Source organism: Giraffa tippelskirchi, chromosome 13, assembly GCF_054371585.1.
Source record: "Giraffa tippelskirchi isolate mGirTip1 chromosome 13, T2T-mGirTip1v1.2.pri, whole genome shotgun sequence".
Lineage (NCBI taxonomy): Eukaryota > Metazoa > Chordata > Mammalia > Artiodactyla > Giraffidae > Giraffa > Giraffa tippelskirchi.
In genome coordinates, this window is record NC_137287.1 from 37,439,646 (window position 1) to 37,456,021 (window position 16,376).

General features: G+C 56.4%; 1 protein-coding gene across 12 annotated transcripts in view; it reads right to left on the bottom strand.

The window, feature by feature from the left end:
• Positions 1-9,121: 9,121 nt before the first annotated feature.
• Positions 9,122-16,376, bottom strand: part of MGRN1 (mahogunin ring finger 1) — a 35,267-nt gene continuing 28,012 nt past the window's right edge. For 6 of the 12 annotated variants that reach the window (XM_081554859.1, XM_081554858.1, XM_081554856.1 and 3 more), the window contains 6 exons: positions 15,603-15,841; positions 14,952-15,051; positions 14,686-14,731; positions 13,344-13,442; positions 11,927-11,971; positions 9,122-10,628 (listed from right to left, as the gene is read on the bottom strand). In XM_081554859.1, coding sequence (XP_081410985.1) covers positions 11,931-11,971; positions 13,344-13,442; positions 14,686-14,731; positions 14,952-15,051; positions 15,603-15,841 — 525 coding nt within the window. In that variant the 3' untranslated portion in view covers positions 9,122-10,628; positions 11,927-11,930. Of the gene's footprint in view, positions 10,629-11,926; positions 11,972-12,611; positions 13,443-14,685; positions 14,732-14,951; positions 15,052-15,602; positions 15,842-16,376 lie in introns of those variants that run through there. The other 6 variants (XM_081554857.1, XM_081554854.1, XM_081554850.1 and 3 more) reach the window with 2 other exon arrangements.

Here is a 16,376-nt window from a genome sequence, read left to right on the forward strand (position 1 = left end):
AGCGCCCGCGGCCCGGACACCGCCCCTTAAGTGCGTGCGCGGCCCGCCCCCGCCCGGCGCGGCCAATCCGCGGGCAGCCGCTCCCCGGCCCCCGCCTCTCCTCCAATCGCCGGCGCGCGTTGCGGCTCAGCCGTAGCGGCGCCCCGACGCGTCGTTGCGAGGCGCAAGGAGCGTGTGCGGGGGAGCGGCGGCGCGCGCCCCAGCCACCGCCCAATAGCCGCGCGCCCTGAGCGTGCCCCGCCCACGGCCCGAGCGCACCACGGGCCCCAGAGGCCGGACTGCCCGGGCGCACCCGAGTGGAGCGCGGACTCCGGGTCCCCAGCGTGGGGGCGGCGCCCGCGGAGTCCAGGCTCAGCCTGCCCGCCCCAAGAAGGCAGAAGTCCCACGATCACTTTGCGCCGGGGCTTCCCCTGGCTCCCTCCTGGCAGCGCCGCCCCGCGGGGTTCCCGTCGCCAGCTCCAGGTTTGGCCGGCGCCGGCCTCTGGGGGCTCAGCTGAGCCCTGGGACCAGATGGTGAACCCTCCCCTGCAGGCATGCCAGCCCCATCGTTCTGCCACCGGCTGAGCACTGGAATCCAAAGTTGCTGCCGTCAGCCTGCCTCTAGAAGAGCAGGACAGCGGGGCCCATAGTCCCAGTCCACTCTCAGCGCTGAGCTGGGTGGGGTTGCATGCTGAGGAGCCCTGGGGCTCCCTAAGCCCGGCCTGCTGGGGCAGAAGTGATTGAAATCCCGGGGCAGGGAGCTTCCCAGCTTGGTAGGGGAAGCACACTGACTGAAACTGCCCACCCTGGCCAGGCATCATAGTTCCTATTTGCATGAGTTGTTTTAGGACAGGAGGTCCTAGTAAGGAACAGGAAACTAATAAGCCACCACCAACTGGGAGAGTTCGGGAAAGGTCAAAAAGTGACACCACATGTCCAACCACCTCTCAGAATCCATCTCGCTGGCATCCATCTTGGCTGAACAAGGCATGTGCCACCAGGAAGGACCCTGAGTCAGAACAATTGGCCAAAGACAACCTGGAAACTAATCCCATCACCATAAAACCCGAGACTGCTAGCCGCAAGGCAGAGCAGTCCTCCTGGCTTCCCTGACCCTTCTGCTCTCTGCTCGGGCACCCCTTCCCAGTAAAGCCTCTTGCTTTGTCAGCAGGAGTGTCTCCTCGGACAATTCATTTCTGAGTGTTAGACAAGAGCCCACTGTGGGGCCCTGGAAGGGGTCCCCCTTCCTGCAACAAATTGCGATTCTAGAGGGGACTCTTCTTTGCTGCGACTGACATCCTGACCACTCGGGATACTCAGGGACCAGCTTGCCCGCCAATGGACCAGACCCAGCGGCCACAACTGGGACCTTTTTGTCCCTGCTCTCCTCCTCACACAGACAACTTGGCCAGAGTGCCCTGACCGGTTAAGGCATAAGAGACTTTACTGACCTTTCTCCCCTTTGCTCTTTCCTTTCCTTAACCTTTCCTATCCTACCCTTTTTTTCTAGTCCCCCGGTCCTGGAAGCAGGAATCTGGTTGAAGGGCCTCAACCTGAGCTGAGGATTGGAGACTGATCACCTCCTCTTGGCAGAGAACTCAAATTCTGATTCTGTTCTGGTCTGGTTTCTGTTAAGGCAGAGTTCCAGTCTCCCCTTCTCTGGAAGCCCAGGGTAAAGTCCCGTAAGGCCTGGGTATCTGCAGGTGGCAAGAGACATCTATAAGGCCAACCCTTTTGCCCTTCTCTCCCACCTCCTCCCCCCTCTTCTTTCAACCTGGCTTCCTTTCCTCCCTTTGAAATCTTTGAAGACCTGAGATATTTTCATTTACTCTGTTAGTACTTGGATCTGAAGTTCTGTGTCTCTATAGGAGGTTTTCTTAGACTGTAATCTTGTATTTAAGGGAGTGTTTTATGAGAACTGCCAGGTCTATGTGTGTGTTTTATATTCCGTGTTTTATATTATTTATATTATTTATATTTATATTTATTTATATTCCGGACTTGTGATGCCCATTTTGCTTTGTGTGGCTACCATTTGTTTTAGACCTGCTGCCATTTTGTTAGAACTTGATTTTCTTTCCCTGTGCCTTGAGACCAGGGTTCTCAGGAACACTTATCTAGACCATCTTTAACTCCTGAGACTGAGGAAAAATGGGAAGAAGTCTTTAAAAAATTTATATATTCCAACTGTTATTTATGAACTAGTGAGTTTTATATTGTAATGTCTAATTCATGACTAAGTTTAGAAAATGAAGCTAGATCTTGCCTTGTATCTGTCTGAATATGTGTATGTCTTGGTATGTCTTTGTTTCTGGATAACATTTTTGAGATTAATTTGTAAATGAGATCTATTTAATTGACTTAAAGTAAGCAGCTTACAAATCAGATAATTCTAAATTAAACTAAATGAATTCCAGGTTCATGTGAACTGGGAAATACTCAGTATTAAATTAATACCTGGTAACAGACATCATCAAGAAGTATAATACTTCTGTTGTACCTAGGTTTCAGTCAGTTTAGTTGCTCAGTCGTGTCCAAATCTTTGCAACCCCATGGACTGCAGCATGCCAGGCTTTCCTGTCCATCACCAACTCCCGGAGCTTGCTCAAACTCATGTCCATCAAGTCCTTGATGCCATCCAACCCCCTCATCCTCTGTCGTCCTCTTCTCCTCCTGCCTTCAGTCTTTCCCAGCATCAGGGTCTTTTCCAATGAGTCAGTTATTTGCATCAGGTGGCCAAAGTATTGGAGCTTCCTATAGGTTTACTAGAGGTCAAAGAAGACTGTATTCTGATACAAATTTGTTAACAAGAAATGTACCTCATTGTGGAAAATACTTTAGGGATACTAAGATGTGTTTTCAGTAGAAGGTATGAAAATACTGAAAAGAGTTATCCATGATCAGGATTTTCTAAAATTGGGTCACAATTAGCTGGATAAATGGATTTTGTTAGGAATGACACAGCCGTGGGAAAACTGGTTAGAGCCAACTAGGTCCAATAAGATGGAGTCGACTTTCACTAGACCTTGAGTCTTGGTATATACACCCATTGTGACATATCAGCAAGCTAAATGATACACCCATCAGCATTGACTAAATCTGACCAAATGTTCTAAACCCTTTTGATGGATTTTTTTTGACGAAACTTCCTAAATTGAATTCTGTTGATGTTCTTTTGATCTCTAGTTAACTTTGGGGTGCTTCAGAGCACCCCTGAAACATCCCATAGAGAGAGATTAAACTAATTGTGCTTATTTGGTTGGTTAAATTACATGGGAAATATCAAATGAGTAATAAATCCTCGCAGGTTATAATGTATGGTAAATATTACTAATATAGATATCCTAGACATTATGTGGAGTTCCTAACATTCTGATATGTCCTAGTATTCTAATGAGAAGCCTGATGACTTCATAGAAGTTAACAAAAGGACTGAATGAACCAGCGAATATGCATTTAACTTGTATGGTTTCTATCTGAAAAAAATCACAGGTTTGAATCTGTGTTTTGGGGGAGTAGGGGAAACCTTCCCCTCAAATAATTATGACAATAATTTGGTAAAATTAGATGTTACAAACAAATAACGATTATATTTTCTATCTGACTCCTCCAGAGATTGGACACTCTTGGTTTCTAGTAACTTTATCAGATGAGTTAGGAGTTATCTCACTAACAGGTACAGAAATCGCAAGGAATTTTTAAGACCTTGAAAAGGGAAGAATTCACCTAGATTTGTTAGGTGAAATCGATAATAAGCTTTTGGCATGACTTTCCCAGTCCTGCAAGGTTTTATTTTAAAAGTTCAGTCTGAGACTTTAACAGCAAAGCATATAAACCAGGTTAGGCCAAATTTTTGAAAGCATAACTATTTTGCAAACAAACTAGCCTTAATTTGGTTATATTTGATAAAAATGAGGGTAACTTTAGGGAGAAAAAGATGTTTCGATAAATGTTAAATCCCAGTTTGTTAATGGAGGTTGTATCTAATAAGACTCATTTCCTGGATAGTTCTTTGCTGTTATGTGATATTAATGTAAAATTTAATTGAATTCCTAAAGAACATCCTAAGTTTGTTTCTGAAGCTTATCTCAGTAATCTATCTTTGGATAAAGATCAGATGTCTCATGAGCTGCAACCAGGACTGAAGAAGGACATAGTTTAAGGAACTGTCTCCAACCTGGATGGAAGGACCTTTTTATCAGGTACTTTTAACTAGCTCAAGCACCGTGAAATTGAAGGGAAATTGACTCAGGTTAATTCCCACTTCCAAAGGCCCCTAAAGTGGACTAGTCTATAGAGAGGACAGCTGACCTGATCTCACCTTACAACGATGCTCAGAGGAGAAACTGCACTACCCAGGATGAGAAGATGACATCAGAGATAAGACAGCTTGCCCAAGGTGCTGGACCTGACTAGTATGATCATTAAAATGTTTTCTTGACTTCTTAGACCTTTGCATATAAATCAAATGCTTTTCTATCATAGGCCTGATCCTATGCTAGTTTTAGAAACAATCCAGTTGTTGGGTTTGTGGCCAATTACCTGTGTCTAATTCTGACTGTGGTTCAGATCATGAACTCCTTACTGCCAAATTCAGACTTAAATTGAAGAAAGTAGGGAAAACCACCACACCATTCAGGTATGACCTAAATCAAATCCCTTATGATCATACAGTGGAAGTGAGAAATAGATTTAAGGGACTAGATCTGATAGACAGAGTGCCTGATGAACTATGGATGGAGGCTCGTGACATTGAACAGGAGACAGGGATCAAGACCATCCCCATGGAAAAGAAATGCAAAAAAGCAAAATGGCTGTCTAAGGAGGTCTTACAAATAGCTGTGAAAAGAAGAGAAGCGAAAAGCAAAGGAGAAAAGAAAAGAAATTCCCATCTGAATGCAGAGTTCCAAAGAATAGCAAGGAGAGATGAGAAAGCCTTCCTCAGCAATCAATGCAAAGAAATAGAGGAAAACAACAGAATGGGAAAGACTAGAAATCTCTTCAAGAAAATTAGAGATACCAAGGGAATATTTCATGCAAAGATGGGCTTGATAAAGGACAGAAATGGTATGGACCTAACAGAAACAGAAGATATTAACAAGAGGTGGCAAAAATACACAAGAAGAACTGTACAAAAAAGATCTTCACGACCCAGATAATCACGATGGTGTGATCACTCACCTAGAGCCAGACACCCTGGAATGTGAAGTCAAGTGGGCCTTAGAAAGCATCACTACGAACAAAGCTAGTGGAGGTGATGAAATTCCAGTTGAGCGATTTCAAATCCTCAAAGATGATGCTGTAAAAGTGCTGCACTCAATATGCCAGCAAATTTGGAAAACTCAGCAGTGGCCACAGGACTGGAACAGGTCACTTTTCGTCCCAATCCCAAAGAAAGGCAATGCCAAAGAATGCTCCAACTACCGCACAATTGAACTCATCTCACATGCTAGTAAAGTAATGCTCACAATTCTCCAAGCCAGGCTTCAGCAATAGTTGAACCGTGAACTTCCAGATGTTCAATCTGGTTTTAGAAAAGGCAGAGGAACCAGAGATCAAATGGCCAACATCCACTGGATCATCGATAAAGCAATAGAGTTCCAGAAAAACATCTACTTCTGCTTTATTGACTATGCCAAAGCCTTTGTGTGGATCACAATAAACTGTGGAAAATTCTGAAAGAGATGGGAATACCAGACCACCTGACCTGCCTCTTGAGAAACCTGTATGCAGGTCAGGAAGCAACAGTTAGAACTGGACATGGAACAACAGACTGGTTGCAAATAGGAAAAGGAGTACGTCAAGGCTGTATATTGTCACCCTGCTTATTTAACTTATATGCAGAGTACCTCATGAGAAACGCTGGGCTGGAAGAAGCACAAGCTGGAATCAAGATTGCCGGGAGAAATATCAATAACCTCAGATATGCAGATGACACCACCCTTATGGCAGAAAGTGAAGAAGAACTAAAAAGCCTCTTGATGAAAGTGAGAGAGGAGAGTGAAAAAGTTGGCTTGAAGCTCAACATTAAAAAAACTAAGATCATGGCATCTGGTCCCATCACTTCATGGGAAATAGATGGGGAAACAGTGGAAACAGTGTCAGACTTTATTTTTGGGGGCTCCCAAATCACTGCAGATGGTGACTGCAGCCATGAAATTAAAAGACATTTACTCCTTGGAAGGAAAGTTATGACCAACCTAGATAGCATATTAAAAAGCAGAGACATTACTTTGCCAACAAAGGTCCGTCTAGTCAAGGCTATGGTTTTTCCAGTGGTCATGTATGGATGTGAGAGTTGGACTGTGAAGAAAGCTGAGCGCCGAAGAATTGATGCTTTTGAACTGTGGTGATGGAGAAGACTCTTGAGAGTCCCTTGGACTGCAAGGAGATCCAACCAGTCCATCCTAAAGGAGATCAGCCCTGGGTGTTCATTGGAAGGACTGATGTTGAAGCTGAAACTCCAATACTTTGGCTACCTCATGCGAAGAGTTGACTCATTGGAAAAGACCCTGATGCTGGGAAGGATTGGGGGCAGGAGAAGGGGACGACAGAGAATGGGATGGCTGGATGGCATCACTGACTCGATGGACATGGGTTTGGGTAGACTCCAGGAGTTGGTGATGGACAGGGAGGCCTGGTGTGCTGCGATTCATGGGGTCGCAAAGAGTCGGACACGACTGAGCAACTGAACTGAACTGAACTGAATTCTGGGCTACCCTGGTGAATTTCTCTACTCTAAGGCACTAACTGGTTGACCCTGAAAAAAGACTGGTTGACTTTAAAAGAAAAGAAAAATTATACTCAGATCCAGGTCACTATTGATAATTACTAGATGGGATCCCCTCACTTGGCCAATTAATAATGCATGCTGTGACCCTGGCCATAAGTTTGAGTTTATGTTGCTCAACATAAATGTTGAGTTTATTGTTGTTCAGAGCAACAAGCAAAGTTTCAGCAAAGGAAAAAAATCTCCCACAATTATGGGACGGATTTATATAGATAACACCAGGCTATGGTAATTTAGGCATCCGTCTTGGCTGAACATCGTGTGCACCACCAGGAAGGATCCTGAGTCAGAAGGATCAGCCAACCTGGAAACTAATCCTATCACCATAAAACCCGAGACTGCGAGCCACAAGGCAGAGCAGTCCTCCTGGCTTCCCTGACCCTCCTGCTCTCCGCCCGGGTGCCCCTTCCCAGTAAAGTCTCTTGCTTTGTCAGCAGGAGTGTCTCCTTGGACAATTCATTTCTGAGTGTTAAACAAGAGCCCACTTTGGGGCCCTGGAAGAAGTCCCCCTTTCTGCAACAAGCCCAGCACACCAAGTACCCTCCAAGTCAGACACCACAATGCCAAGTACTGTTGGAGCAAACAGGGTCTCCCCCATTCAACAAGGGGTGACCTGGGGCTCCAATGAAGGGGGTTTGTCTGAGGGCACCCAGCAGTCAGTGAGAGCCTGGATCCCACCCTAGACTCCCACCGTCTCCCACCCAGGGTCCACAACAGAAAACCTGCAGAAGAGGGCCCAAGTTGCTTACCCGGTGTCAGTACCGGAGGGCTCCGCAGCATCAGTGGGGCTCCCCTGGCCCCTGCTTCGTTTTTCTCCCGTGGTGGACACTGATTTGTACCACAGCCTGCACTCAGGACGGGCGTGCCGTGGCACAGCCTCAGAGAGCCGTGCGGTGAGGGCAAGCCCTGGACACAGCAAAGGCGGCCCTGGGCAAGGCTGAGCAGGAGAGGGCCAGAGGGCAGGCGAGGGTTGGCAGGACCTGCCAGAAACTCACTTGCATTGGGTCCATAGCGGGATTCTGTTGGGAGATGTTGGGGGTGGGGACCCAACAGAGAGGCTTCAGGAGACAGCGAGGGACAGGGAGGTCTGGCGCGCTGCAGTCCATGGGGTCACACAGAGCCAGGCATGACTTAGCGACTGATCAGCAACAGAGAGGCTCTCCCCTACCGTGGCCCTCTGCCAGGGTCAGGGCCCAGATGGGGCAGATTTCCAGGTTCGAAGGGAGAGCTCATCAGGCAGAGGGTCCAGTTCAGAGAGAACGCTGCCTCCAGGCCGCACACACATTAACAAAGAAGGGAGGTTCCTCCGGGGTCAGTGTGCAGGGGAATCAGTGCAGCCCAGGCAGGAACCCGTGTGACACTGAGCGTCCTCCCACACGGGGATCATACCCGACCGGGCACGACCAAGGGTGGCAGCCTTGCCTGGAGCAGGGACAGGCTGCCAGAGTCAGAGGGCCCAGGGGAGCCACTTGGAACTGTGTGCAGAGGAGCCGGGAGCCGCCTGGCGGGTGGTTCTGGCAGTGGGTATGCCGCAGCCCAGCCTTCCCCTACAGGTAGGCTCGCTGGTCAGAGGGTTCCAGCTGGGTGCCAGCATCCTGGCAGCCAAATCTGCCCCTCTAATCCGCTCCCCACAGGACGGCTGGAGAAACCTGATCCCTTGCTGAGAAGCCTCTGATCACTCCTAGACTGAAACTGCACCCCACACCCCCAACTCTGACGCTTCGGCCATTCAAAGCAGACATGCCAGGCCCACTTTGTGGGCCTGTGTCCCTGCTGGGGTGACTGCCGGGGGGCAGCCTTCAGGGTTCAGCTGGACTGTCTCCTCAGCGAAGCCCTCCCCAGCCACAGGTTAAACCCGCTCCATCTCATGACCTGCCGACTCGCTTCCCAACAGTCCCCAGACCTGGGAAGGACTTGGATGACTTGTGTGGCGTTTCACTGACAAAAGGCAGGCTCCCAGGGGGCCTTGCCCATTTTGCCGTCTGCTGGCACAGCAGGCACTCGGTTCACAGCAGCGGGATGAACCGGCAACGGGCACGCTGATGCCACTGGCACACCTGGGGGCCCGGGGCTCCGCCAGCCGCTCAGGAGGCAGGGCCGCAGTCCGAGGGTCCCTCCCTCCTTTGCTCCGGGCCCACAGTCAGTACGGTGACGGCCAGAAGAGGAACAGCAGCCGTCCTCACGGCCTCCTGGAAGCTGGAGGTCGCCGGCATCTTAGACACGAGGGAACCGGGGCTGCAGCCACGAGTGGGCTCCTGCACCACCATGGGGGCGATAGCTGCCGGCCGCCACCTGGCCTCCCAGGAGGCGACCCGAGCCCGGCGAGGCTGGGCACAGAGGGAGCGGGCGGGATACTGCTGTGCGGTTTTATTACTATAAATATACAGTAAAAACAAACAAAAACTAGCCAACCAGAGTACGTCAAATGACAGCACGTGTGAGTCCAAGACAGGCCAGTCTGCACCCTGCCCTCCAGAATCACTGACACCAACACAGATGGTGAGAGATTGGGGTGCTGACTGTGAGAGGAGTGAGTGGTGGGACACGGCCTCCCCACCTGTGTGTGCAGGTGTGCGTGTGTGCATCACCACATGTGCACCCAGGAGCACACGGTGGCTGAGAGGGGAGGCATGCAGGGAGCCAAGGGGCTGGGGCAGGTTGCCCTGGCCGTGGCCTCTGCTCACAGGCTCGACCGGAGAGCAAAGGGGGCGTCCACCCCGAGTACCCCAGGCGGGGCTGCCGGCCACCCCAAGACCATGCTCCTCTCGCTGGCCGAGTGTCGGCTCCTGGGTGTTGCAGACCCACTGGCCAGGCTCAAAGCCCTGCGCGGGCAGCTGGTCCAGGGCACCAAGGCCAAGCACCCCCTTGGCCTCTCTTCTGCCCAGAAAATGTATCTTTAAAAGATGAGGTCACCTCAGATGGGACCCACAACCCCCCGGCAGGTCCCACCACAGGAGCCCCAAACTGAAGGAATCAAGGAGGGACGGTAAGTCATGTATACATGGCAAAGAGAGAGCAGAGAAGCCCAGAGGCCTGTCACGCCCCCCTGGGGGGACAGCAGTGCCACCGGCAAGTGGAACCCCCACCCGGAGGGTCTGATAAGGTGGGCGAAGCTGCCTCTGAGAAGGCGCCGGGCTCAGAGAAGGGCCTGGACAGAACCACTGCCAATGGCCGGGCCCATGGCGGGTCTGGCTGCCCGAGCTGAGGGAGGTGCCCCACGGGGCCAGTGAGGAGGGGGAGGCCACACGCGCGGTGAGGGCACAGGCACTGTTTGCTTCATTGGCTGAGACTCGGACCCACTTCTTTCCCTCCCACAGAGTCCCACGTCGTTTTCCTGTCAAGGCTTGGGGGCTGTCAAGACTTGGTCCGCCACCAAATTCTCCACTTTGCTGTGTTCACTGGCACCGACGGGCCCCTCACGGGCTTGGGGGCTGTGGAGGCCCGTCCGGGCTTCTTGTGGGCGACCAGCCCCCTGGGGCGTGTGGGGGGAGCCCCAGAGCTCGGCGCCTGGGGCAGAAAGCCACCGTCCTTCATTGTGTACCATTGCAAACATGTCAACCGTGGAAAAGGAGGGTGGGCGGAGGCAACAGTCAGCTGTCCTCGCGGATCGAGAGTCACACGGCCCCTCGGAGCTGGAGACCACACCACCACACCGCCGTGCAGATTGGAGAGGCCAGGGTCACGCTGGGGTCTTGGCGGGGTCTTGGTGGAGCTGAGGGCTCCGTGCTGCCAGCCAGGCCAGGCTCTCAGAGCAGGGTTAGCTCGGCGGCCCTGGGGTTGGGGCTGGGGCCACCAAGCGGGAGCCGGGGGTGCCCAGTGGTGTGGAGGCTGCGGGGCGTCTCCATGGAGGTGGACCATCCTGCAGGGCGGGAGGGCGAGGGTCAGCAGGCGGCCCGCGGGCTCTGGGCTCCCGCAGCCGCCCAGCGTGTCCGTAGTGGGGCACACAGCGGGCCCGGTGACCTCGGCCAGTCGAGGGGTGCCAGCCTCTGGGCCCCCACCCACGCCCATGCTGAGCTTCCCCACTTCTGCCGGGCCACCGTCCCATCACCGCTGGGTTTGGCTGGAACTCGGCCCCCCGGCGGAGGGGCACATGCAGCAGGGCCCAGGGCGCCCTGGGAGGCCAGCCCTCCTGCTGCTCACTCGGCACCCCCAGGGTGCTGTGAGCTCCCCAGTGCTCAGGCCACCCCTCAGCGCTGGTGCCCGGGGGGCGGCACACCTTGCAGGCCCTGGGTGGCTTCAGGGGCAAACCCAGCTGCCCCCGGGAGCCGGCGACAGACCCTCAGGGACCCGGTGAGGGATTGTCTTCTTAGGAGCCATGGTGGCACATGGGAAGCCAGCTCTGCCACGCAGCCCAGAGGACAAACGCGGTTCTCTGCAGCCAGGTCTGACCCGTGTCCTGCTTCTGGAAGTTTTACCCAAGTGGCAACACTATCTCCCAAGGATGAGGCTGGGGCCAACGTCATAAAAGTGCCAGGTCCTATTTCAGTTGAGGGTAAGCATTGTCACAAAAAGCAACCAAGGAAGGTGAGAGAGGTCTGTGGGAGGAACGTCGGTGGCGGACCCCGCGGTCTGGGTCAGCACAACTGACTGGGAGGGGCGCCAAGTCCTCCAAGGCCGACAGCTTGGGGTGTGACCCCACCAGATTCATCTAGAAACCCTGGGCCATCGAAGATGCCAGGTTCTCTCTCTCCACACTTCCCAGCGGGCTGATGTCACCTGGAGGAGGAGCAGGGGTCTCCCAGTGCGTCCCCCTCTTTGGGGGTGCTCTCAGAACGGCTTTCAGTAAAATGTCCGTTTGGGCTGTCCATGGAGAGGGAGGTGGGGAGACCACTCACAAGCTGACCCCAGAGCATGCTGGTGTTCCAGAAGGTTCCAGAGGTGGGGGCAGGGACAGGCTAGTTGTCAGCAACAGCACGGTCCTGGCTAGTGCTGAGTCACTGATCCTGGGACCCTCGAGGCTACAAGAGCCTGACTGGCTGCCCGGTCCAAAGGGAAAGTCCTCCGGTTCCAAAGGCTGGTCGGAACCTCCCCAAGGACCACCTCTCTGGAGCACCCCTGCTGTGGCCTTCAGAAGCCTCTGGATTCAGAATCCAGGGCCCCGGAGAAGACGCAGAAGTGGAAGCAGCCCCCCGCCCCACGTGCGAAGGCATCACGTACCGGCTTACTCCTCTAAACCACCGGAGCAGGAGCCGGGCCCCAGGGCTGCGCAGAGGAGGAGAGAGACGGAAGCTCGGTTAGCAGGGCGCTCCAGGGCAGAGGCGCCGGCCGCGGACAAGGTGCAGGCATGGGGGCAGGGTGTGATAGGAACAGGCTGATGCAGAAGAGAGGTGCCAAGCACCTTTCCCGAGGGAGCGCCCGGGCCTGGTGCTAAGGCAGAAGACGCCAGGCCGGGGAAGGATGCGGGCAGCTGGCAGGGACGAGGGGCTGGGCGCGGCAGAGCCGCTGAGGCGCCTGGCATCACGGGTCTCTCCATTTTATGGGTTTGCCTGCCCCCACTTAATTCTATCTGGCAGGTTACACTAAGATCCACTAAACCACGCTCCCTCCATCCAGAGGACGCTGTGCAGTTGCTGAAAAGAAGACCCCTCCCCATCACCCCCGTGTGGGGGCTTGCGTTCTTAAAGCCACACAGCGCCATGGGAGATGTTCAGGGTCTCTACTGAGGGAGGAAGCTGGGGGACAGAGGCAGCGGCGGGGGGGGGGGGCGCTGGCGGTCACAGAGGCAGTGGGTCCCCGAGGGCCCCGGCCCGCCCCCAGGAGCAGGCAGCCGAGCTGGGGGGAAGCGGGAGCAGGACAGCCCAGTGTGGCCCCCGCTCCCCTCTGGATGGAGAACCAAGCCCACCCTGCTGTCTGGTTGCGCACCAGGGCCAGCCTGTGGCCTCTGCCGCTCTCCCCGTCCCCGCAGCTGGCCGAGATCCACAGGCCGAGATCCATCTGAGACACGCTGGGGGTCCCGATCGTCAGAGGTCCCAGGCCCACCTATGGGCCAGGCCAGGCCTGCAGACGCCTTGATGCTCTGTGGGCCACTGGAGGGGTGAGCAGTGGGAGGCGGCCCTGCACTGGCTGAGTGTGCTCGAGGTGCCCCCCAGCGGCACCCAGGGGCCAGCATGAGAGGCCGTTGGCAGGATCAGGATCCGCTCAAGGCTCCGGGAAGCGGTGTCTCTCCTGACCCCTCCTCCCCACCCTGCCCGACCAGGTTTTCATCCTCAGGAAACACCAGGTCCTCTGGAGTCCCGAATCACTCTAATGTGCTGGACACAGCTTCACCTGTGGGTTCCTCTGGGGGGGGCCTGTGCGTGTCAGTGACACGCTGCCCTGCTGCCCTGCTTCCTCACACCAGGACCCCGACCGCCAAGCCCCCTCTGTCTGCACAGGCTGCCGCTCAGCCGGAAGCCCCGGGACAAGAGGCCCTTCCACACCAAAGCCCGTCTCAGACCCCCTGACGCCTGGCCATGGCTCCCGGGGCAGGCGGGGGCAGAGAGGAAGGCCTTCCCTGCTCCCAGGAAGGAACCAGGCTCTGAGGGCAACGAGGCTACTCGTCTTGACTCCAGAACCTCAGGTGTGGCGCCCTTACCTGGCAGGTAGACGTCAGCAGGTGCGCTGGGCTGGCTGCGGCTGCAGGGCTCAGGGCTGCCGTCCTGCAGGACATTCTCAATAGACGGCACGCGGCTCCCTGCGGAGGACAAGGCAGGTGGGGGGCCTGCAGGCAGGAGGTGGTCCAGCCATCCCCCAGAGCCCAGACCCCACCCCGACTCCCCCCTGCTCTCCCGGGACCCAGAGGCAGACGGTCTATTATGTTTCTTCCTTTTGCCTTTTCTCTTGCCCCCACCAGCATGGGATTCTGTTTTGTTTTTATTAGAAACACATCTCATGCCTACATTGAAAAGACCGTCTGCTATCTTCCAGGAGGGGCAGGTGGGCGCACAGCTCCAGGCCCACAGTGGGGAGCTCACGTGGGGGGTGGATCCTCCTCCTTATACATCAGACCTTAGCTGGGACCTGCCCTGCGCTTGTGGGGCACTCAGAGGGACCTGGATCCCATGACAGGGCCCTGGAGGTCCCCGGTCCCAGCGCAGTATGCAGGCAGGAAGGAGCTGCCGCCACCGGGGGGGGGTGAAGCTGAGGCCTGAGGGGCAGAGGGGCCTGCCTGCATGGTGGACAGGAAGCGACAGCACGACTCCCAGGGGGACACCCCCGTCCTGGCACCACTCCCAGTGGCCTGCAGGCCATGGTCTCCCAGTGACCCTCGGGACCAGGGGCCACGCAGCCGGGAGGGCTCACAGCGCCAGAGTGGCGGCAGGGTGCTCTGGGGATCCTGACCACACCTGGGCCTCCCCTGGTGTGGTCAAGACCAAGCCTGAGCCTCTGTCTCCTTGTCTGGCGCAGGGAGGAACCACCAGGACAGCAGAGGGACCGCGTCTCCACGTCGCATCACTTCCCTGGAGCCCCTGCGGTGGTTTGGGGGGTCCCTGCCCCACCCAGAGCCAGTGCCTGGCAGCGGCGGCCGGGACTGGACCCCAGGGGCCAACTAAACCCTCTGCTCAGGAAGGGCGCCAGGACCCCCGCACAGGAACTCGGGGGACATGCAGGGGAGGGGCTGGCTGAGCTGTGCCCGCACCCCGGCCATTGGCCACACCAGGCCCGAGTCCCAGAGGCCCTGGGGGGACCCCGCCCCAGTGGGACAGGCATAGCCCCAGGCCAAGAGCGTGGGGCACCAATCACGGCAGAACCGTCCAGGTGGGAAGAGAAATGGGTGTTGCTACTAAAGGACGGGCAGGCAGAGAAACTGGGGCAGCTGAGGGCTGTTCTCTGGGAGACCGTGTAGGAACCATGGTGTGTGGTCGGCCCACACGGTTCGGAGAACCCTCAGAGGAGAGGGAGGGAGCACGGTGGGGCTCAGGCTGAGGAGGACTCACCTTGCTTCAGTGACGAAGTCTCATCCACCGTCTCCGTCATGAAACTCTAAGACACACAGGGGAGATGTGCTTGGGCCCTGGTGTTGACAGCCGGGCCCCAGGCACGGGGGCCCCCATGGCCTTCACCCACCAGCGCCCACCCCACAGACGAGGAAACTGAGGCTAGGGGAGATCATAGCAGTCATGGTTGCCGAGTGAGGGAACAGCGGGGGCTGGGAGGCCAACAGGCAGGCAGCAGGGACAGACGGACAGGGCAGGGGCCTCACCTCAGGGGAGCTGCTCAGCGCCAGCCCCGCCCCGCCCGGTGGGGGCAGAGCCTCCGAGTCGTCCTCCTCGTGGATGGGGGATGACGGGGACCGGAGGGTGCTGGGGACAGAGGCAGCAGAGAACAGGCGGGTGAGCTCAACCAAGCCAAGCCCCTGGTGGGGGGGTGCCGCCAACACCCTGGGGGGGCCAGCACCGGTGCACCAGGCCCGGGGGGTGCGTCGCAGGAGGCCCCTCAGGGCCCGCACACGCCCGTGTGCAGAGGGGAAGGGAACCGCATGGGCAGAGCCGGGGGGAGCGTTGGGCAGCAGCAGGACAGGCCCAGGGCCTCCCCCATCCTTGGAGCCGTTCTGTGACACGCAGAAGGGGCCATGGGAGTTCTACAGAACCTGTGCCTCCTTCATGCTTTTCTAGAACACCAGAGAGCATCTGAGAAAAACAGCCCAGCAGGGATGGTCACCAGCACCTCTAAGGGTGGCCTGGAGGGACCACGACTGACTTGTGGCCGGACCCTGGGCACTTGGCCCCCGTCGGCGATGGCAACCCTGTGCTTGCTGAGCGGGCCGGGCTGGCTCACAGGGCACGGGCCGGGTGGGGAGGTGCAGCTGGCAGGGCCGCATGCCCACCGCAGGGGGCTGCCGGCGCCGGCTCACCTGTCGGGGGACTTGCTCCGGGGCTTGCCCTTCTGCAGGCTGCTTTCCACCATCCGATCGATCCCGGCAAGTGGACAGCTGGCCTGGGACAGGCCGTCTGAGATGCCAGAGTACGTGATCTCCTCGTAGAGGGGAGCCGTGGGGATGGCCGGGGGGACGGCCGGGGGCATCGCTCGAAGGCCGTTGAGTGCCTCGAGCAAGGAGATGGGCTCGTAGCCTGGCGGGATGCTGTCGGAGCTCTGCGGAGGGAAGGGGGGGTGAGGCGCCAGCCAGCCAGGAGCCTGCCCACTGCCCACGGCACCCCCAAGACGGTCTGCTCCCCAGAGCCTGCTCTCTGACCATCCCCTGTCCACTCCACCTTCTAGGATCTCGTCCCCCGCCCTTGGAGGGGGGCACCCCTGCCCAGGAAGGCTTCGGCCATCAGCAGCGGCCGCAGCCCTGGAAGTCCAAGTGTCCAAGTGGCACCCAGAACGGAGGCAGAGAAGGCATCCAGAAGGCCGCCCACCCCGGCCTCGGCCAGCTCCTGCCTGGCTTTCTGTTCCTGCCCGGTGGGCACAGAGACTGGGGGGGTGGGGGCAGTTAGTAAGAGGAAGGGCCGGAGCAGGAGGGCAGCAAAGCTGCGGGAGAAGCCGGCGGGAGCGCGCGGTCTAGGCCAAGAGGGCCTGCCCGACACAGGGTTGGGCCTGGAGACCCTCCGGGGCTGCACAAGCACTGCTGGGTCGACACAGGCTCCCGGGAGTCTAATGGGCCCAAGACCAGTACTGCCCGCGCTGG